The sequence below is a fragment of the Octodon degus genome, unplaced genomic scaffold (genome assembly GCF_000260255.1).
Source record: "Octodon degus isolate 3935 unplaced genomic scaffold, OctDeg1.0 scaffold00037, whole genome shotgun sequence".
In the NCBI taxonomy this organism is placed as follows: Eukaryota; Metazoa; Chordata; class Mammalia; order Rodentia; family Octodontidae; genus Octodon; species Octodon degus.
The window spans coordinates 6,279,383-6,303,232 of record NW_004524613.1 but is presented as its reverse complement, the minus strand read 5'-3'; the positions used below and the strand labels follow the sequence as shown (position 1 = coordinate 6,303,232).

Below are 23,850 nucleotides of genomic sequence, written 5' to 3'. Positions count from 1 at the left end.
ATAAACCTTTCCCTCCTTCATTTTGAGTGTCGGGTATTTGTCCCAGCAACGAGAGAAGAGTAACTAAGACAGAGACAGACACTATTTCCTTCCTTTGCAGTGGCTCCAAAAGTGAAGTAATATTCACAAAATCTCGCAATAAAATGCTGAAGAATTCCAACCATTCCGCCCCAGTGTAGACTGGGAGCAAACGTTTTATCCACGGATTAAGAGCCTCTCACGTTACAAACACCTTCAACTTCCGGGAGGTCCCCCCCAGAACCTCTGTGCGCATGCGCTGACCTGCCCCGTGACGCTTTCTCCGCTCCGCCCCCTTCTGGAACGCGGAGCCGCTGAGCGGGCCGGCGGCCATTTTGTGAAGCGGCGAAAGCGGTGGTCGCTACACTGGGCTCCAGGAAGCTGTTCGGGCTGGGGCTGTCGGCCGCGGGGCAGAGGCACTCGCGCGGGGGGTAACTCGGGTCTGGGTTCTGGTGACGCGCAAGCTCTCCCCGGTAAGACTCCCGCAGCCCCTGAACGGGCGGGGCTGTGCGGGGCTCGAGCCTCCCATAGGTGGCCCGGGGCGGGGCCTTTGGAGGCCTCTGAGCCCGCCGCAGCGAGCGCCCCACACAAAGGGTCGGGGCAGAGCTGCGAGGGTCTTGGGTGTGCCTCTGTGGCCTGAGAGGATGCAAGGAGGATGCCGGAGGGATGAGCCTGCTTATCGGAGTGGTGTCGAGACTCTGGAGGACGCTCGAATGGTCTGCGCTAGGGAGGCGGCCGGAGCTGTGTGTCTTCTCAGGGAACAGGGACTGCAGTGAAAGCACACCCACGTCCCTAATGGGGCCGACTTCCTTTGGCCTCAGGTGGGGCAGGGGTTATAACTACGCCCCTGCCTCGACGTGGGAAGCTAAGCACAGTGAGGACACTCCCTCTCTCCTGAGTGGAAAGGAGGCCCCTGTGGCTTTCTTACCAAAAGAGGCTGCAACGAGGACATACCTGAGGGGGAGGGCGCTCCAGCGGGACGGTGAGTGCAGGAAGTCGGTTTCAGAGCGGCAGCCTTCATGGCCGGAAGGTGGAGGGGAGTTGCGGTGAAGCTTCTTAGGTCCTACACAGGGCAGGGATTTACTTGGGATTTAGGCAGTTTGAGAAGCCGGTGCCTTTGAATTGCACCTTTACTGCTTCCTTTAGAGAGGAATCTCTGGAACTGGAGGTGGAGGAGTTCTTGTTTGGTGTGGAGTGTAGGTTTGGATGGTTAATTGTGTTTCTCAGAAGCTTGGTGGCGCTAGCTTGCAGCCATGTGAAATGAATGGGAGGGCCTTTGAACATCTACAGGTTAGTGATGGGGATGGACTTGAGTGCAGCGGACCTAGCTGGTGCAGTGTGTGGACTGTGTGCCTCCATTGAGTGCTTTGTAGTGAAAAATCTGGGACTTGGGTCTGGACTACTTTGGCTTTGGTGCTAAGCATTCATTCAGCTAGGTATGAATTTTAGGTTGTCCTAGAGTTTTCTGGGCTGTAAAACAGTTGTTTCTGGATTCCCCAGAGGTGACCTACAATAAATGGGGATAATTAGTAGGAACTGTTTTGTACTATTTAAAATTAGAGTGATGCCAGCAAATAAATCTGCTGAGAAAAAGGCAACAAAAGATTGTTGAAGCGAAAGGATTTCGATTAGAGTATTTTTATGAGATTGTTTTGAATAACTTAAAATGGTGTAAATTTTGCAAAATGTAGTGTTAGCAACAATAATTGCTTGGGACCTCGCTATTGTATTTCAAAGCATTGACAGTTGGAAAAACAAGTCTTAAAATCTTGACATCTAGAGAAATCTTGTTTGTGTAGTTTGTTTGGAGTTACAGAAATTAATACAAGACTGGTTGTACTTGGTTTTGAGATTTTATTTTGATAGAATGATTTTCTTTTTTACTTAGTGGAAAGTTCTTCATATTAGGGATTTTTCTAAGAATATGCTGGTTCACACAAACGCTACAATTTTTGAAGGAAATGAAATGTTTAAGAAAATGTTCTTAGTATGTATCATTGGACAGCTGTTTTAAAGCTAAATGATTTTTGTTATTTCTTTATGCTCAAATGTTGATTATTTTGTATATGGGCTGTAGTACATAATTTCAAATTTTCTTACATTCAGCTGAAAGTTTGCACCTTTAGAAACCATGATAGTCACTTTTATGTGTTACTTACTGCTAGTACATGGCAGGTTTCTTTATTTGAAATACCAGATTTCTTACTGATAATTTGAGGTTGTTGGTACAATTTTTAGGTATAAAGTTGATTTTGTGGGCCAGTGTGTACCAGATACTAGAATCCAGTGATATTGATACTGCTTTTATTCCATTTTGCAACGAGCTCCACATCATTGTTTGGATGAACGTTTTCTTTTGTAGATGTTGTAGGAAGAATTGTTAGTAGTGTGTGGCACAAAAGATGTTTTTAGATATCCTTCCCTAAAACCAGAGACTGTTGTCCGGTTTTGCATCTTAACGTTTGGCCCACAAGAGCTTAATAAACTGTTTGCTCGTGGAAATGAATATTAAATGTTTTGGGTCAATTAATTAGAAAAATTATTTCAACTAAATTGTTTTATCAGATTTCACTCTCATCTGTATACTCCTTGGTTTGTAGTAAAGTCAGTTTGTTTAAAACTATAGTGACAGTGAATGTGGTTGGTTAAGTTAGAACTTATTTTTGTTTTAAATGTAAATGAAATAAGGTAATGACCATTTTTGTTACTTTTTGGGGAGCTCGAAAGTAATGTTGAAGTCTTTGGCAGGAAGAATATCTTAGAATGTATTTTGACTTGCTGTTTTGAGTAAATACTGAATGGGAAGTTAATGAGAAAACTGAGCCTTGTATTATAAAAAGGATGCATCACTATCAGTGTCGAAATAATTCTAGAATGATTCTAGAATCTGAAATGTGTTCACTTTGGTGGTGGCAGACAATGAAACGGATGATGCTATGATTGTTTCATAGTGCCTAACACTGTGTGATTATACAGCATTACAGCATTGTGCCCATTGTAATTGATCCTGTGTTGCTCATCACTGAGGTCAATATTTGAGGGGGTTTCTGATTTTTTTGTTTCCTTTGGATCTGAAGTGTCTAGTTCAGCTTTACCCCAATTCTTGTTGAATACTGACTGATTGGTGACTGAACAAAGTAAAAATTAATTTTGGATGTTTATTACCAGATGAAGAGTGGAAATGGTCGAGTTCTTGTTTGTGTCTTGCCTTTTTTTTTTTTTTTTTAAATTGGTATTGGAAATCAACTCCAGAACCTCAGGCTTGCCAAGCAGGCTCTGGCACCACTGAGCCTGCCCTGTGCTTTGACTTTTTGCTGAAGTTGTCAGACATTTATCCTGAAGTCCCAAATGATTGCAATGGCTAGTAGATAAGAATATCTGTCTTGTCATAATATGCTAAATTTTAAGCACATATTTGTAATTTATGCATGTCATGCTGAAGCAAAGTCTGTATTAGGACACAAAGTGGAAACCATACTAGAGTAAGCCGATTCTTTTTTTTTTTTTTATAAATTTTATTTTTTATTTATTTATTTTTGTGGAACCGGGGATAGAACTCAGGCCCTTGCGCTTGCCAAGGAAGCGCTTATTCCACTGAGCCATCTCCCCAGCCCCCGATTCTTATTTTAGGTTTCCTGAAGTATATCAAGAGATTAATAGTAAAATGATCCCATTTTCTTCTTGCTTCCAGATATATTCTATGTATAGGTAAATATATATATTTTTAGTTATTTCGTTGGATAGAATTCAGTATTGTTCTAAAATTCACCAGAGTTTAAAGGTGAGTGGGGTGGATTAATTTGGGAGCCTGCATGTGGTTTTTGACACTTATTTTAGCATATAGGAATGAGCAGATTCTTAGAAAATACTGTTAACATTTAACATTTGTTATATTGTTTGCAGAATGAGGTGTTGAAACAAAAGGTACAGTACTTCCAGTTTTATTTTTATGTACCTTTTTTTCCTTCTGATGGAAGAAATCTAACACCAAGAGTTGTGAATTTCTGTCTTCCACTTTCTGCATACTTAGGCATACTTGGTTTGGGTGATATTGGGCTTGCCCTTGTAGAAATAAAAGCAGCACAAATTTATGTGTGGATTGACTTTTGTGCTGTTAGTTGAATACAGAATTGAACTAGACATTTGCCAAATGCAGCTGGGTTTTCAACCTGTTGTGGATAAGAGTTTTCCTCTTAGTTGTTAGTCATTTCTGGCAACTTTGTAGAAATTTTTGAGTGTATCTGGTAAGTGCCCTTTGGGCTTAATTGGCCAGTCCTAGTGTTCTTTTTCAGCTGCCTCCTTGGGTCTGGAAGAAAAGAGGCTGAGAAAATTTTCTTTCATGGCATGTGTCCCCCACCTCACCCCCACTCCAGACTTCAGTGTCAGATTCTAATGGGGTCAGATGTTTATCACAAGTACTTAATCTAGAGCTGGGGAGATAGCTCAGTAGAATAAGTGCTTGGTTCTGAGTTCAATCCCTGGTACCGCCAAAAAAAGAAAAAAAAGGTACTTAATCTAGAAAATTAATCCTGGTTCTATGACTTCTAGAATTAATCCTGTACACTTAGAAATAAATATTGCGCCCAGGCATGGTGGTTGCTACAGCTGAGGTAGCAGGATTGCCATGAGTTGAAGGTCGTCCTGAATTAACATAGTGAGACCCTGCCTCAGAGGGCCTGTCATATAGCTCAGTGGATTAAAGCACCTGCTTAGGTAGATGCAGGGATCTGAGGTTTGATCCCTCTCCTGTCCTACCCTGCTGGCCCCGCCCCTGTGGCTCACTGAGATGGCGATTGAGACTGGGTGTGGTAGTGCGCATTTGTAATCCTAGCACTTGGGAAGCTGAAAACAGAAGAATCGCAGCAAGTCTGGATATGTGTAGTGAGACCCTGTAGACCCCGTAGAACCTGCACTAAATACAAAAAACAAAACAAACAAAAAATGAAAATATTTCAGTAATTGAAGCCATTCTTTACTGTTGTGTTTGAGATTTTTTGTTTTATATTTCCTTTTGTGACCAGTTACATAAACGGTTGGATGTGAGTTTTTTAAATGAATTTTTAAATTCTTCAGATTTAATTATGAAAGATTTCTGCATGGGTTTGGTTAAGTGTCTTCATAACATTTGCATAGCTTTCTGTGGCAAAAAAGTTTCACTGTTGTCTAGTAATTTGAGTAGTTGGCTAAAAGATGTTTGCTTTTTAGACATGTTTGGAATAGCACAAGATTTTTGAAATTAGTCACTAGTTGGTGTCTTGATTTTGAAAAGTATTAATTAAAAATGAACATTCAGATGAATAGTCTGTTAATGTGGAACAATGGGGATTTTCTTTATCTGGATGTAGCAAAGAAAATGACCTTTTGAATGTAATTGTGTTAATCATTTGGTCATATATGTATTGCTGACAAATTGTTTCTAACTTCCAGTGAAAGTTGAGGGACCTGTTTTTATTTTTATTTTTTATTTATTTTTTTTTAAAGATCTTGTATTTTTTTTAATCATTTATTTATTTTTATTTATTACATTTATTTATTGTGTGTGTGTGTGTGTGTGTGTGTGTGGCCAGCTCAGCCCACCAGGGGGTGGGGCTGGCTGGCATGTGGTGCTGGGGGATCGAACCGTGGTCCCTGTGCTTTGCCAAGCTTCTTTCAAGTAGGTGCTTTAGACCACTGAGCCATCTCTCCAGCCCCAAGGGACCTGTTTTTATTTTGGGAAGTATTTTTAAGATGCCAAACACTTAAAACTATTTAAATGAATTTTTGGAACTATTGTGATTTTAGAACTTTTCTTTAATATGTGAATACCTGTGAAATTAGTTTATATATCCAGAATTTTAATTTCACTCATGTTTTGTGATGTTTGATGATATTTTGGTGCAAAGGAAAATATATGGAAAAAGAAACTGATGTAATTTCTCTGAGAACCCTTGAAGATTTGACGTGTTCAGTTGTTTTTGTGTGAATTTGTTCCTTTACGCCAAAAGTTTGGTGGGAACCTAAGGAGATAGGTACAGGTTGGACTGTTCTGGATTGGTTTAATCAAGTGATGAGTAGTTAGCAACAGTGAATCTAAAATTTATGACCCTTTGAATTTTCAATCGATATTTTTGGGCTAATTTGTGACTTGATCTATTTAAATAAATATTTTGAGAGACTAACCTGTGAAAGCAGTACTAGGTTAAAAGCATGTGGGATTTTGGTATATGTGTCTTTGTTTTGTTTCTCGATATGCATTCTAATGAAATACTCTGGTGGTTTCAGACTCGCCTTCATAATGTACAGTTCAGTGTGGCCTGTGCGTGTTGTTTTTTGTTTCCTGCATTGATTTTTGCCTCCGTTTATTCTCTATTGCAGTCTAAAAGTTGGTTTTAATTGGTTGCCCACAGGATTGACTTGGCCTCTACTTCTTGTTAAGAAAATACATCTCTTGTTTTATCAGGTAAGAGATTTTGAATAGAGGGTTTAATACAAAATCAAATGAGATGGCTTTTTAAGAAACATGAAAGTATGTTTACATACATACATTGTGTTTACAAACCTGTCTGGGTGGTGGGGGAAAGGACAACTTGAATAGTTGCCTCATTTGAAGGATTAGTTTTATATGGCTGCATTTCTGCTACATTCCTTTTTTTTTTTTTTTTTTTTTTTGGTGGAACCGGGGATTGAACTCAGGCCCTTGGCACTTGCCAGGGAAGCACTTATTCCACTGAGCCATCTCCCCAGCCCTACATTCCTTAATTTTAAGTAGTAAGGTAGCTGTTCTTTTTTCTCAGTAGCATTATAGATGAGTTACAAATGCAGGTGCTTTTTATTTACACATTTATTTATATTCCCTGAAAGTACAGTTCTAGATCCTGGATCGTATGTTTTAGAGTACAAATTTTAGACTTCAGATAGAACTTGAGCAATTGAATATAACCTTGTTCAAATAACTAAGCTAGATTCAAGATAGGTTGAAGCGACCTGTCTTCAAACAGGTTCCTAGTAGCAAAATAACAGATGTCTCATTTTTGATACTTTTTTTTCTTCAGATGCATAAATTTTGTGCTCTGCTTTGATTTAATTTTCAGCCCTTTTCTGACTGGTAATCTGAGGCAGATTTTCAGTGTCATGTTTTCATGTATGCCTTGTACAGACTTTTCATTACATCTCCTAGAAAAATGATTTAAGGGGCTGGTGAGATGGCTCAGTGGTCTAAAGCACCTACTTAGAACAAGCTTAGCAAAGCACAGGGGCCATGGTTCAATCCCCCAGCCCCGCATGCCAGCCAGCCCCGCCCCCTGGTGGGCTGAGCTGGCCACACACACACACACACACACACACATATAAATAAATAAAATTTAAAAAAAAGAAAAAGAAAAATGATTTAAGTGTGTATGTCATTTAGCCGTGTGTTTAATTTTTGTATTTTTGGGACCATGTCCAATTCCCATTTTATTGTGTAAATGCAAGCTAACATAGCCCTCTCAGGTAGTTTGGTTGTTTCTTCCTCTTAAAAGTGATTAAATATATTTTGAATTTGAACAGGAATGCAGTCTCAGTTTTTCACATAGCCACATATTGTAGATGTAAGGAATGCAAAGTTAGTGTAATTACTTTAGTAAAAAAAGAAAATTTACTGGGTTTTTTTTTTTTTAGTGTTTTTCTTGATTCTTGCAATTCACAAATGAAAAGCTTTCCTCACTTTCCTCAGATTTCTAGTGTTATAATGGTCTCACAAGGAAAATTGTTGCCAAACTTCTCTTTCTGAATTAAATTTGGAAATAGTTTTTATATTGTGGATAAGCATGTGAAAAACCATAAAAACCAAAAACTATTTCTCTCCTTTTTTTTTTTTTTGTTTGAGACAAAGTTTCACTGTTTCCCAGGCTGGCCTTGAACTCATGATCCTCCTGCCTGAGCCTCCCAAGTAGCTGGGAATACAGGTACATGCTACTGTGCCCAGCTTGTTTCTGTCTTAACTAGTCATGATATTGGCACAATTATAGATATTATTACTTTAAATTAGTATTCATATAACACTTGAACTCCTTTTATGGACTTACATAATTCTCAGTGTATGGCAAAGAACCTTGCTTCTTCTTTTTTTGTGTGATGGAACCAGGGATTGGACTCAGGCTCTTGTGCTTGCCAGGTAAGCACTTAGTCTACTGAGCTATCTCCCTGGCCCCTTAAATCATCCTTTTTTTTTTTTGGCCAGCTCAGCCTACCCTGGGTTCAGGGCTTGGCATAGTACGTGGTGCCAGGGATTGAACTGTGGTTGTGGTCTCTGAGCACTTGCCTAAGCAGATGCTTTACACCACTGAGCTATCTCACTAGCCCCTTGTTTGCCTCTTCTAATGATCTCATTTCACAAATGATAAAACTAGATCTCAAAAAAAAAAAAATCTCAAATAATAACTTCCTTGATATCTCAGAGCTAGTTTAATAGGTATATTTAAAAGTTGGGAAAAAAAATAAAAGTTGGGGTCTGGGGAAATAGCTTAGCAGTCTAAGTGCCTGCCTGGAAAACACAAAGACCTGAGTTCGATCCCTGTTCCGCCCTAAAACTGAATGTGGTGGCGCACGCTTGTAATCCCAGCACTAAGGGAGGCTGAAGCCTGAACTGCGTAGTGAGACCCTGTATCAAATAAGTACATATTTTTAAACAATAAAAGTTGGTTTGGGGGCCGGGGAGATGGCTCAGTGGAATAAGCGCTTCCCTGGCAAGCACAAGGGCCTGAGTTCAATCCCCGGTTCCGCAAAAAAAAAAAAAAAAAAAAGTTGGTTTGCCCACATTAATTTTAAGTTAATATTTTTTCTGGTCACACAAATTTAGTTTGTGTCAGTTCACAAAGAGTTGCCCCTGTATTTGCTCTTAGAAACTGTTTGAATTTAAATACTGAAGTTTGATTTAAATTTGGGAGAAAGCTTTCCACTGACTAAAGCAAAGTAGATCTTATTGGGCCTGGAATATAGCTCAGCGGCAGAAGTGCCTGCCTGGTAAGTACAAGGTTCTGAGTTCAGTTCCTGGTACCTAAAATCAATCAGTCCAGGAATGGATAGTTTAAAAACTAAACATTAGTTCACTAAACAGTAAATAAATTTGATAGGGCTGGCCAGATAGCTCAGTGGACCAAGGTTTCATCCTTGGTGTGCAGTGCTGGCCCTGCCCTGGACAAGATATCAGTTGAAATGGGTGTGGTGGTACGTGCCCTTAATCCAGCACTTGGGATGAAAACAGGAGGATCACTACAAGTCCAGTCTATGTAGTGAGACCCTGTAGACGCTGTACTAAATACATAAAAATAAATGAATTTGATAAATACTTAACAAAAGTGAGGAACAAAATATGAACCACCAATGTTAAAATAAGAAAAATTAAGGACTGGCCAAATAGCTCAGTGGGTTAAAGCGCCTGCAAGCAGGTACTGGAGCCAGGAGTTCGATCCCCACCCGGCCTGTTGTGCCGGCCCCGCCCCCAGGGCTGCTTGAGACTGGGCGTGGTGGCACGCCCCTGTAATCCCAGCTCTTGGGAGGCTGTAAACAGGCAGATCACTATGAGTGGGATCTAGTAGTGAAACCCTGAATACCCCGTAGACCCTTCCCTAAAATACAAAATAATAAACCAGCAACCTCCCAAAAAAAAACCACATCTAAAAATGAATGAGGGACAGGAAGCTAGCTCAATGGCTTAAGCGCCTGCTTGACAAGCACAAGTTCCTGAGTTCAGTCCCCGGTACCAAAAAATAAATAGAAGTGCTTGATGAGCCAGGGATATAGCTCAGCAGCATAGCACCTGCCTGCCAAGTGCAAAGTCCTGAGTTCAGTTCCCAGTGCCAAATAAAAGAAGTGCACAAAAAAAAGTGTATGAGACTTGTGGGAGAGGAGTGTCTTCACACAAACCAATTGAGACTGGGCATGGTGATGTGCTCCTGTAATCCCAGCTCTTGGGATCACTATGAGTCTGATTTAGTAGTGAGACCCTGAATACCCTATAGACCCATCCCTAAAATACAAAAAAAAAAAAAAAAAAAAAAGTTCAAGGACAGCCTGGGCAACATAGTGAGGCTCTGTCTCAAGACAAACAGATGAATATAGATAATTCAGGTTTTAATTGTCCCATTTACTGTTTTTCAAGAATTCTTAGTATGTATTAGTCTTGCTTATAACATGTGCAGTTTTTCTTAAAGCTGTAAGTCACAGTGAAAAGTTTTCAGATGAAAACGGTGTCACATACAATACTCATTTGAGGTTTGAGTCTGTTTTTAGTGTTACTTACTTGTAATTCATGGACATTCCAGTTTTCTGTTGGATTTTGAGAGTGGACCCTATAAATGACACTAATAATTCTATTAAACTACCAAGTTTATGGGGAAGGTGCTAAACCAGTTTTAAATAATTACCTTTGGTGCATCCTTAGCATGATTTTCTTTGTTTCTTGATTGGACTTACATTTCTTTTAAATTTTACTGAATAATTAGTGGTCTGAGTGATCTATATGGTGATTTTACTGTTCTACAGTTGTTATTTTTCTGAAACTTTGGAGTTTTGTACTGAACTTCTAATGGTTTCCAGAAGTAATACTTTGGGAGTTGAAATTCCCTAGGTTTTAGATTGTAGTTGGCACTGAACCTTGAGGTTTTTGGGTTTTTTTTTTGGTGGAATCGGGGATGAACCTTGAGTTTTTAACATATCTAAATTAATGAAAGACATTGCTTATGATAGCTTAAGGGACTGTTTGAGGGTCTAATATGGTAAATGGTCATTCTTGCATCTAAAAATTTGGTGTGATAAACAGGAGTCTGACCTGGCCGTTGCCTTTTCTCATCTGCAGGTGTGTGTGGTTTCAGCGCAGCATGGCTGTGGTCATCCGTTTGCAAGGTCTCCCAATTGTGGCGGGGACTATGGACATTCGCCACTTCTTCTCTGGATTGACCATCCCTGATGGGGGCGTGCATATTGTAGGGGGTGAACTGGGTGAGGCTTTCATCGTTTTTGCCACTGATGAAGATGCAAGGCTTGGTATGATGCGCACAGGTGGTACAATTAAAGGGTCAAAAGTAACACTGTTGTTGAGTAGTAAAACAGAAATGCAGAATATGATTGAACTGAGTCGTAGGCGTTTTGAAACTGCCAACTTAGATATGCCACCAGCAAATGCTAATAGATCAGGACCACCACCTAGCTCAGGAATAAGTGGCAGGGTAAACTTGCCTACAACTGTACCCAACTTTAATAATCCTTCGCCAAGTGTAGTTACTACTACCACTTCTGTTCATGAAAGCAACAAAAACATACAGACGTTTTCTACAGCCAGCATAGGAACTGCTCCTCCAAGTATGGGAACTTCTTTTGGGAGCCCAACGTTCAGCTCAACCATTCCGAGTACAGCCTCTCCAATGAATACAGTCCCTCCACCTCCAATTCCTCCAATTCCAGCAATGCCATCTTTGCCACCGATGCCATCCATTCCCCCAATACCAGTTCCTCCTCCAGTACCTACATTGCCTCCAGTGCCTCCTGTCCCTCCAATTCCCCCAGTCCCTTCTGTGCCGCCTATGACCCCACTGCCACCCATGTCAGGCATGCCACCCTTGAATCCGCCACCTGTGGCGCCTCTACCTGCTGGAATGAATGGCTCTGGAGCGCCTATAAATCTGAACAATAATCTGAACCCTATGTTTCTGGGTCCATTGAATCCTGTTAATCCTGTCCAGATGAACTCTCAAAGCAGCGTGAAACCACTTCCCATCAATCCTGATGATCTGTATGTCAGTGTGCATGGAATGCCCTTTTCTGCAGTGGAAAATGATGTCAGAGATTTTTTCCATGGGCTCCGTGTTGATGCAGTGCATTTGTTAAAAGATCACGTAGGTCGAAATAATGGGAATGGATTGGTTAAGTTTCTCTCCCCACAAGATACATTTGAAGCTTTGAAACGAAACAGAATGCTGATGATTCAACGTTATGTGGAAGTTAGCCCTGCCACAGAGAGACAGTGGGTAGCTGCTGGAGGTCATATCACTTTTAAGCAAAGTATTGGACCTTCTGGACAAACCCATCCCCCTCCTCAGACACTTTCCAGGTCAAAATCGCCCAGTGGCCAGAAAAGGTCAAGGTCAAGATCACCCCATGAGGCTGGCTTTTGTGTTTACTTAAAAGGGCTACCATTTGAAGCAGAAAACAAACATGTCATTGATTTTTTTAAAAAGTTGGATATTGTGGAAGATAGTATTTATATAGCTTATGGACCCAATGGGAAAGCAACTGGTGAAGGCTTCGTAGAGTTCAGGAATGAGGCTGACTATAAGGCTGCTCTGTGTCGCCATAAACAATACATGGGCAGTCGCTTTATTCAAGTTCATCCAATTACTAAGAAAGGTATGCTAGAAAAGATAGATACAATTCGAAAAAGACTCCAGAACTTCAGCTATGACCAGAGGGAAATGATGTTAAATCCGGAGGGAGATGTCAACTCTGCCAAAGTCTGTGCCCATATAACAAATATTCCATTCAGCATTACCAAGATGGATGTTCTTCAGTTTCTTGAAGGAATTCCAGTGGATGAAAATGCTGTACATGTTCTTGTTGATAACAATGGGCAAGGTCTAGGACAGGCATTGGTTCAGTTTAAAAATGAAGATGATGCACGTAAGTCTGAACACTTACACCGTAAAAAACTAAACGGGAGAGAAGCTTTTGTTCATGTAGTTACCCTAGAAGATATGAAAGAAATTGAAAAAAATCCCCCTGCACAAGGAAAAAAGGGGTTAAAGATGCCTGTGCCAGGTAATCCTGCAGTACCAGGAATACCCAATGCAGGAATGCCCAGTGCTGGTATGCCCAATGCTGCAATGCCCAGTTCAGGAATGCCAGGTGCGGGAATGCCTGGTGCGGGAATGCCTGGTGCGGGAATGCCTGGTGCGGGACTGCCCGGTGCGGGAATGCCTGGTGCAGGAATGCCTGGTTCGGGAATGCCTGGTGCTGGACTTCCTGGTGCAGGAATACCTGGTGCTGGAATGCCTGGTGCAGGGATGCCCGCTGCAGGAATACCCACTGCAGGAATGCCTGGTGCAGGAGGTGAAGAGCATGCCTTCCTGACAGTAGGATCAAAGGAGGCCAACAATGGTCCTCCATTTAACTTTCCTGGTAATTTTGGTGGGTCAAATGCTTTTGGGCCACCTCTTCCTCCTCCAGGATTAGGAGGGGCCTTTGGTGATGCTAGGCCTGGTATGCCTTCTGTTAGTAACAGTGGTTTGCCTGCTCTAGGATTGGAAGTTCCAGGTTTTGGAGGTGGACCAAATAACTTAAGTGGGCCATCAGGATTTGCAGGGGGCCCTCAGAATTTTGGAAATGGCCCTGCTGCCTTAGGTGGCCCCCCTGGCTTTGGAAGTGGCCCTCCTGGTCTTGGAAGTGGCCCTCCTGGTCTTGGAAGTGGCCCTCCTGGTCTTGGAAGTGGCCCTCCTGGTCTTGGAAGTGCCCCGGGGCATTTGAGTGGGCCACCAGCCTTTGGCCCTGGCCCTGGCCCTGGCCCTGGCCCAGGCCCAATCCATATTGGTGGTCCCCCTGGCTTTGGGTCTAGTTCTGGAAAACCAGGGCCTACTGTAATTAAAGTTCAGAACATGCCCTTCACTGTGTCTATTGATGAGATCTTGGATTTCTTTTATGGCTATCAAGTTATCCCAGGCTCAGTGTGTTTAAAGTACAATGAAAAAGGTATGCCAACGGGTGAAGCCATGGTGGCCTTTGAATCCCGGGATGAAGCTACAGCTGCTGTCATTGACTTAAATGACAGACCAATAGGCTCAAGAAAAGTAAAACTTGTATTAGGATAGCCATTAGTTCTTTATAGGATAGTTCTTAATATTGCTGTGATTAATGCATCCAGATCTGTTTTTCCTAGTATTTTCAAGTTAGACCCTGTGGATTGTTTCAATTGCCTATTGATTGGTTTTCATAACATAGAGTATTGGTGACTGTTTACAGCTTACTATCAGGATAAACATTGCTGTATGTTACAGTAAACCTATCTGGAAAAAATGCAAACATGATTTTGGCATACCATTAGAGAAACCATTTGTAAAACCCAGTGACCACATAAAGTTTATCAAGGAGTCTAGATTGTTTGTTTTATAGCATATGGGATGAAGAAAATAGAAATGCCTGTAGAACTCATTGAGGTTGCTCTTGCCAGCTGCTGAAAAATAGACGTTGGCTACTCTGGGAATTTGGTTTAAAGTTGAACATATTTGCTTTGTTCTAGGGTCAAAGCTTTGTCTAAAGTCATTTTCTTTTGAAATTTAATAAAATCTCTGTATACAGATTCATTGTATGTACCTTTATTGCTTCTTGAAGGTTCTTGCTGTATAGACAGTCCTGCTTTCGGACATTGCTGCTTTTGTTTGATAATCGACTCATTTGTACATGAGCAGGACATGTTTTGTTGTTGTTGTTGTTGTTTTCCTCTAAACCTAAAACTCCACACTTGGTTTGTGCTAAGGTCATGAAATTTGATTTTCAATGTCATACTTAAAACTTTGTTGAATAAGAGTTTTCCCATACAAATAAACTACAGAGTCCTCTACCTAACAGACCCTTTTTGGTTTAACTGCCAAGTTTTAGTTTAATAAGCTTACAAATTGTTCATGTTGTTTGGATGGCATTGAAGACCAGATGCCGCTTTTAGTAATCTGTGTTTAAGATGGCTTGAAGTCCTGTCAGTGATGGACTGATTGTTGTAGCAATTTTCTTCTGTCTCAACATAACGTGAAATTTTGGCCTTTAAGAGATGTCCATTCATATGAAAGGATTATATCTAGGCTTTTAAAACTGAAGTTGAAATTGTTAGTGGTAGTGTAGAATGAAAGATTCATAAAATGGTCCATAGTTTGGTATGTGTTTAATCCTGTTAACTTGGAGGCTTTTTTTGTGTAGTTTGGTATAATCTTGGATCCAGTTTACAAAAATTTCTTTATGCAGAGTAAAAGTGCAGGTGCCAGAAATGAGAGAACTGAGACTTCTTGCCCTTTAATACTCTTTTCTTTGGCATTCAGGACACTAAAATGGGGGTGGGGGGACCACATAGGTTCTGGTTGATAAGTGACCTTGTCATAAAAATTGGCCTTATGGTTTCCTGCTCACTGGTCCACAAGGCTCTACTTCAGGTGTTTTGTTTTGAGTTAAAATGCTCAATAAATGTGTCACATTATACTATAAACATACTGACTGAGAGATTGGTGAGTTATCATGGAAAATAAATTTTATCTTATACGGTTCGCTTGTTTGGTTTGAAACATCCCTAACATTTCCTACAAATCAATGTTCTTAGAAAGAGATCAGGCTTTTAAATGTTATCCTGTTAGAAAATATGTAGTGCCTTTTTGGTGTTATAAGTCAGTGGAACATAGAAATAGTGTCTTGTAATTTAGAGTTGAGAATGGCAACAGGTTTTTGGTTTTTTGTTTTTTTTTTTTGTGAAAAAATTTGTGTTTTATCTCAGAGGATTGAGAGTATAGAATGTTTGTTTGGGGAAAGGATTGTTTAGACTTTGAAAGAAAAGGTGGCCTTGTTTTGAGTCTTGGTAATTTAGAAAGACAAATTTGCTTTAACAGATGGCTAGGTAACTACCGTCTCAAATTAAAAAGTAATGTGATATTTGTTTATGATTTTCTATTCAGTAATCATTTCTCATTTCAAAGATAATACAAACAACTGTAGAGCTGCGTGGGAGTCTTATTTCAACCACAAAGTATTTCATCCATTGGAGAGCTATTTTCTTTTTTGGAAATTGGATTTGAAGATGACTTTTTTTTTTTTTTTTTTTTTTTTTTTTTTTTAAAGACAGGGTTTCTCTATGTAATTCAGGCTGGCCTGAACACACTCTATATCTCTATATCCCAGGCTGGCCTCACGCTCACAGCAGTCCTTCCTCAGCCTCCTCTGAGTGTTGGGATTACACTCATATATCACCACACCTGGCTTTGAAGATGAAATTTTAAAAATCTTTTTGTCATAATTTGTTTTGGTTATATACTCATACATTCATATTAAATATATCATACTCTTGATTGCAACTACTTTGTTATTTCTGCATCTCAGATGAATGCTGAAAAGGAAAATTTGATTTCATTGTTCATTAAATAAAATAGTGGTTTATGTAGAAATTGGAGAGAACTTTGTTTTATATTTCGTTGAAGCACAGCAGTGCTTGTTGTGAAATGTAATTAAATGCTTTGCCCTCTTGGAATTTGATTTGTGTATATCTGAGACTTATTAACATAGTGCTAACTGCTAAGTATACTGTTCATCTTGTTCTGGGCTTTGAAGTTTTCAGTTTTTTTTTTTAAAAAATGCTTGAAAATGTGTGTGAAACTATTCATATCTCTCTTTACTCCATATTTTCTCCTAACTAGATCTGGGGTGGAATTGAATTTATATTTTATTTGCTTTGTACAGTATTGAAGGATATGTAAAGCTTTGCTCAAAGTTGTGTGCATTTGTAAACACTATTATGGTATTCTCAATTTTATGTGTAATTTTATTGTCTGCTTTTGGTGACTGACATTAATGAAAGAATAATTTTCATTAGGTTTAATTTTATTCCCTCCTGGGTTTTTATTTTTTGTTTTGTTTTTTGTTTAAAGGGTTAGAGAAATCTGCAAATGTACTTTAAAATAAGCAAATTTGTAAACTTCTGAACTTTAGTGAAAGATTTAGTTCATAAGCATAATTTGGAGGAATGCTCTGTTTACACTAGTTTGTATGTACAATTACTGTTTTTTTTTTTTTTTTTTTTTGCAACACAGTGTTAGGTGAAATGTTTTTTGCTTTGTATTCCAAGGTGTCAAAGCCTCAACAATGAAAAATTCCATTAGGAAACTTTATTGAGAATTTCAGATCAAAATATTCAGTGTAGTTAAGGTTAATTGTAACCCACTAAATGAAAATCTAGGACTGTATATGCAGGAAACATGTACATTTTTAGGTGGAAATAGTCACCTTGGATTAAAATAACCCTAAAAGTTCTACTCAAACTTCAGCTTTGTTTTACAGGATTCTGTGATTGTATATAGGTGTGGGTCAAGTGTGAGATCTCATAATTTTAAGAACACGCAAAATAAATAAAGAAAATGTTAAAGTACTGCTAATGAAATCTTCTAGAAAGAATTTTTGGCAGGGGTTACTTTAAAAATTATCGCCCACCCTCACAAAATTGCCACAGTTAAATTGTTTTACTGGCAGGTCTGAGGTAGTCCATCCTTCCAAACCAGACACAGTAAAATGGCTTCTTGACAGAATAGCTACAACATTGCCAGCAGATCCTGCTTTGGCATCATTCAGCAGAGTTTTTGTTTTAAGAATGAAAGTCTTGAATACTGTTAATAAACGTGTCACAAAATAAAAACAGGCTGATGCTTTTAATGCTTTAATTGCACAAAAGTACTTTACTGAGCTGTATATATTATCAGTTTGGTTTTTGGTTTTTTTTTTCCCTTCTTCGTCTTCATTTTAACTCCTGAAAATATTTTGTGCCTTTGGAAAGGTGGATTGGTGATCTTGGAGGTGAAAATTGTTGCTTATCCTTGTCTGCTATCTGCTAATACTGAAGTGGAAAGAAGAGGATATCTGGAACAGCAGGGAGGAACTTGATTCTAGGTCAAATCTGTGACATCCACCTTTACAGAGTCTGTGTTTTGCTAGTGAACTACTTATGTGGACTTGAACAGGAACAGGAGTCGTATGCTCCCTTTCACAGGACTGTTATAGGGAAAAGGAGTCTGAATTAGCATTTTAAGAAATTGATTACAGTAAGATGAAAAAAATCTAGATTCTTAATCACACACCTCTAAAGCTTTGTGACTGTGTATGTGTTGCTTTTTGTTTTGTTTTTGCTTGTGCATTACTGTGTGGAGTATTTGAGGTGGAGAAGATAGGAATCAAAAATACTGCTGTTTCTGACATTGATGCTCCTGTGTTTGTCTCTTCCACATTTGTTCAGCTTCTTAAAAAATTAGCAGATGAAGATTTCATGAACACAATCCTTTAAAAACAACAACAAAATGCTGGGCCTGATGGCAAATGCCTGTAATCCCAGAATTTGGGAGGCTGACGCAGGAGATTTGCTGTAAGTCCAAGGCCAGCCTGAACTGCAGAGTGAAACCCTGGCTCAAAAACCCTGTATTAAGAGTTACAGGAACTAGTAGGCTGCTGCTTACAATCACAGCTTTTTTAAAAGATGTGACTTTTCTTTTATTATTAAAGAATTTAGACTATCTGAATTGTAATGTCCAGCTTATTTTAGATGTGCTTAGACTGAACATATATTTGAGGTTGTAGCTGAGCAGTTTGCTTTAAATTGTTTTTAGTTTTTTGAGCCCTGTCCTTGAACTCCTGGGCTCAAATGATCTTCCTACTTAAGCCTCCTAAGTAACTGTGTATACCACAGTGCCTAGGAGCTTTTTTAGAATTACCAAGGTTGACTAAGCACTTGATTGAAATCAGCTCAGGTAACCTGGAATGACTTTACCATCTGAAAGAGATGGATTCTTGGTAATGTTTCTGTCGTTCAGGAGCAATTGCTTCTATAATTTGTTTGCTGCTTTTCAGTGTTTTGTAGCAAGAAATAGTGATCAGTTATGTGCATCATTGTTATCCCAAAAGTAGAGATTATTTTTGTCCATTTTGAGTCTGAATATTGCTGTTTGCCCAGACTGCCCTTAAACTCACCAACCCTTTTGTCTCAGCCTTCTCAATGAGCTGGGGTTATAGGTGTGCACCACTGCCTCTCTCTTTTTTTTTTTTTGCTGAACCGGGGATTGAACTAGACCCTTGAGCTTGCCAGGGAAGCACTTATTCAACTAAGCCATCTCCCCGGCCCCTAATGCTTCTGTGTTAAAGTAGAGCTTTGAGATGGTGTAACTCAGTGGCACAATTGCCTGCCTGGCAAGTGGGAGGTTGTGAATTAAATTCCCAGTACCCCTCCCCCCCAAAAAATACAAAACTTATAAGCTAAGGTAGAATCCAACTTACAGCTTTGCTTTTCTAATTTTAAAAACTGATTGATTTATTATTTTAATATAAATTTTGATAGGTCATGGTGATTTGTAAAATGTTTTAAAACAGTGTATTCTAGTAGTAGCACAGTTCTTTTGATGGTATAGTGACTTTTCTGGGAAAACCTTTTCTGGTCACCAACAGAAGCAAGCTCATCTCCTTTGGTACCAGCTCAGGTAACTTAATTTCTCATGTGATATACCTGGGTTTATTCTTGGTACTTGGACCTTTATGTCTTAAGAGCCTTAGAAGCACCTAAATTGTGACTCCTTTCCTATATTGTCATACTTAGCAGTGAGCAACCAAGGTAGCATGAGCATGCTTTTCTACATGTGCTTGCCGGGGAACAGTCCAAAAGGGGGTGAACGAAGAGCCACTTAATGTACACATTCTAGCCCCAGGTACGAGAGAGTAGCATTACAAAAGTCCTGGGGTAGTCTACCATGCTGGGTGAACATCTAACTATATCCCTTAAATTCTGTTGAGTTCCAAGGACCCTCCACCGAAGATTAGGGCCTAAAGACTTAGTGAAACCGTTATAGAGAAGTAATAAATGACAAATAATTGGAATTGGCAGCACAGCTGTCAGATTTCTAGACACAGACCTTGGTAATAAGAGAGTTTTAAATCATTTTTCCTAATTAGCTGATGGCTTACCATTCAATGTACATTGAAAAGAGGGAAGTGGTGGGGTGGGGGTGGAACAATGACTGGCAAGAAAACAAAAATATGGATGGAAACAAAAGGTGTTGAATCAGGTTAATTTATCCCAGGAATGAGCTGTGCAGTGCTTCAGATCGACTGCCTCTTGGTGTTTCAAGTCCCTCTACATTGTTGACAGTTCTCCTTTTGCTTGTTGATAGAGTTAACTTTCTGGTAACCAGGAACTATGAGTCTCACTTAGACTAAAGCCCTCTCAGTGTTAACTGGTGTAGCTTTAACCTCTTATTAGTGAGAAAATATAATTCTTGTTTAGCAAATAAGGTTTCTCACATGTGTTTGTGCTTCATATTAAGTGGTAACCACATTGTTCTGCAATGAAGAGTGGAAAAGAAGGGTAAAGAAACTCAGCTGCTAAAGCTGGGTATGGTGGCATAAGCCTGTAATCCGAGCACTCGGGAGACTGAGGCAGGAAGATCTTCGAGTTCAAAGCCAGCCTGGGCTACATAGTTCAGGACCAGCCTGAACTAGTTATTGAAATCCTGCCTCAAAGACAACCAAAAGAAACAGCTGCTTAACTGGCCTTGAATCATACCAACTGATAATTCTGCTGATTACCTCATATTGGGTTCTGCTTTGAAGTGGTTTATGCCACTTTTCACACCACACATTGGTTTCATTGGGGGTGGGAGGGTCATATAGTATAACTCTGTTGTGAGGCCTATGGGACCAGCAGATAGCCCAACTGCTATAAATCTGGCTAAAATGCTAGATGGATTAATGCAAATACTGTTTCCTGAAATAGAGCTTTGCTTCTGTGACCATTTATTGACCGGTTGAAATTAGAAATGCAGTATCGGTTGTCAGCATGTGTTTTTAACACAAATTTCACACAAATGGGCAACAATTGTAGTTATGTTTAGCAAAATTTTGGTTGTAGCTCACTTAGGTGGAAAAGGAAACAAAGTCAAATGCCTATTCAAGAGTTACCGGTTTTGAGTTATGTGCTTGTTTGTACTTGTGCTAGGTACCTCATTTACCGGTGGAACCAGGTGAAAGCCTTCCTGACCAATAAATGATGGTCAGAAACAAGTGTGAACAGTCTTGTCTCTAGTATGGTTATTTTATTGTTAAAATCTTAAATTCCTGTTATTTCACTTCACACATGCAAATTTTGAAGAATGACTGATGAGAAGATATCCCAAATGAGGTATTCCAATGAGAGAATAGGAATGCTTGTGTTATGAACAATAAGTAGTTTTCCGTAGGTTCTGCTGTGCTACTTTACACTCAGCTGTTTTTGTGCTTGGTCACTGCAGACTGGAGATAGCCCCTCATCCCTGTGGCCAACCTGGACATATTCAGGATAGTGGTCTAATAATGCCTTGACACCTAGCAGATGATAGGCATTAAAAGAATGGGGCTGGTGAATACCTGCTTTGGCAAACAGGGACCAGGGTTTAATCCCCAGTCCCGCATGCCACACTGGCCCCGCCCCACGGGGTGCTGATCCGGTGACCAAAGCCAGGCATGGTGGCACATGCTTGTAATCCCAGCACTGGGGACACTGAAGACAGGAGGATCACTGTTGAGTCTGAGCCGTGTAGTGAGACCCTGTACCAAATACATACATGGGAAAAAAAATATGTTTTAGCAGGACAGGGTGGAGGTGGGGCAGAATTGCCTGGCCTGTAGATGTTCTTTGAAAATGTTGATACAGATCACATTTTCTGCGATTAATTCTAATTTGCCCTATTCATGCTGTTTAGAAGTCAAGTAATTTCTCCCATCTTGTTTCATGCCCCAGTCATCACATAAATAAGGAAACTGATGGATGCAGGTTTACTTTTCATCTGTGTGCAAGGCTATTTGGAATAGATGGGGGAATAGGCCACATGAGCTTCACAACTCTTAGTGGCCAGGTAGGTTTCAGATTTGAACCATACAATAGGAGTTGCTGTAACAGGTGGACAGAAAAAATATTTTTTTTTTTTTTTTTTTTTAAGATTTATTTTTAAAATTTTATGTGTGTGTGTGTGTGTGGCCAGCTCAGCCCACCAGGGGGCAGGGCTGGCTGGCATGTGGTGCTGGGGGATTGAACCACAGTCCCTGTGCTTTGCGTAGGTGCTTTAGACCACTGAGTCATCTCACAAGCCCAGAAAAATGATATCAGGTTTGGTTCTGAGATTGTGACTCAGGACAAGTCACTTTGTGGCTGTGCCTTCAGTTCTTATCCTACAAATTGGGATCAAGCCAGATTATCTACTGTTCAGTCTTCAGAATTCTGTGGCCATTCTATTTTTTTCTGGAAGTCTGTAATAAGTTCAGACCTTAACTTAGAGCGAGACAAGGAGTGACACAAAATGTTGGGCTGACTTCTATATTGCTTTTTCTACTATGGTTCGTGGTCTTATACTCTACGAACTTCAGAAAGGAAAGGGCTTTTCTCCTTCAAAGGTTGTCTCTGTCCTTATGCTTAGGTCCTCCTGAGTAGGTAGAGCAGAGGCATTCCTCCTTAGTGTCCTGTGAACCAACAACTTGATACTACACAAGGACCCAAGATTATACCCATTTTTGAAATCTTATGAAAGAGGACCAGTAGGAGGCAGACACTAGGCATTCTGTTAAACAGGAGTTATTCCTCATGGTTGGTCTCAATTGTCAGTGTATAGTACTGGCATTATTGCCCCTACTTTTCAGATGAGAAAACCTAGGCAAAGAGAAGGAAAGTAAGGTGGGAGTGATGGTGTATATCTATACTCCCAACACTTTGGAGGCTGAGGCAGGAAGATAGTTGCATGTTTAACGTCCTTCTGGGCTACAAAATGAGTTCAAGGCTAGTCTGACTGCATAGTGAGACCCTGTGTGAAAACAGAGGACCAGGGATATAGTTCAGTGGCACAAGTGCCTGCCTGGCAAGCGCAAGGCCCTGAGTTCAATTCCTGGTCAAAACAAACTTGCTCAAGGTTTGATGGTAAGGGGCAAAGGGCAAACAATTTTCGTAGATACCAGGATGGACCTCAAAGGTACATATGTTTCCTCTCTCTTGTTTACTGAGGGAAAATGTAAGCCACTGGCAGTAGTCCTGTATCATGAATCCTGAGTCATGTAAGGAAGGCACCTCTGCCTTGTTCCATGCCATTACATTTCCCCAACACCACATACAGTGGAGGGCTGGAAGCATTACCTTTACTTAAGGGTTTTCTTGGTCTGCAGTGAAGCTCAAGTATAGTTGTTAACTATACTTGTTTTGAAGAAGGCAGATGGAGACTGTGTGTTCAGAGTCTGAATGGGGAAAAACTCCCAGCCCAATACAGTCCTGTCCTGCTTGAAGGCCATGTGTTTCTCTTCAGTCTGCTGCTTTGCCTTTTTGCCTTTTTACCGGTTCTTGAGGTAGGGACTGCTGTGTGAAGAGTTGGGAACAGGTTAGATTTGTTCCACCTCAGATAAGTCTTTGGAGATACTGGAATTGGATTGGTGATTCCAAGTATGTCCCTACTTTTGGCCTTTTGTGTGCACATTTTAAATTTTTCAGTTTTGCCATGTTATGTGGCAACCAGGCTTCTTAGTGCCATATAGCTTTATTTTTTCTTTTTAATTCATGTATTTATTTGGTACAGGGTCTCGATACATAGCTCAGTGTCATAGTTAGTGATCCTCTTGTCACAGCCTCCCCAGTGCTGGGATTACAGGTATGTGCCACTACGCCGTTTTGATGCTGGCACAGTATGCTGTACTGCGGATCAAACTGGGTATTTGTGCTTGGAAGGTTCAGAATGCCAAACTATCTCCCCAGCCCAGTGCCATATAACTTTATTTATTTATTTATTTATTTATTTATTTATTTATTTATTTTGCAGAACCAGGGATTAAACTCAGGCCCTTGTGCTTGCCAGGGAAGCACTTATTCTACTGAGCTATCTCCCCGGCCCCACCATGTAACTTTAAACCAAATTTAGTGTTCAGAATTTTAGTTTGTGAACACAATTTTAGTAGCCCTGACTGATGAATATGAATAAAGAATGACATTTTAAGGATCTTTACTTTTTGTTCAATTTGTGGCATTGGAATTTTTTTTTTTTTTTTTTTTTTTTTTTGGAACCGGGGATTGAACTCAGGCCCTTGCATTTGCCAGGC

The 23,850-nt window shown here is 40.1% G+C and overlaps 1 protein-coding gene across 8 annotated transcripts in view; it reads left to right on the top strand.

The window, feature by feature from the left end:
- The first annotated feature begins 301 nt into the window (after nucleotides 1-301).
- The window catches only part of Cpne1 (copine 1), a 49,070-nt gene continuing 25,521 nt past the window's right edge, over nucleotides 302-23,850 (top strand). For 2 of the 8 annotated variants that reach the window (XM_023714743.1, XM_023714744.1), the window contains exon 1: nucleotides 12,552-12,651. In XM_023714743.1, the coding sequence (XP_023570511.1) occupies nucleotides 12,637-12,651 (15 nt within the window). In that variant the 5' untranslated portion in view covers nucleotides 12,552-12,636. Of the gene's footprint in view, nucleotides 492-6,372; nucleotides 6,458-10,834; nucleotides 14,324-23,850 lie in introns of those variants that run through there. The other 6 variants (XM_004630864.2, XM_023714741.1, XM_004630868.2 and 3 more) reach the window with 6 other exon arrangements.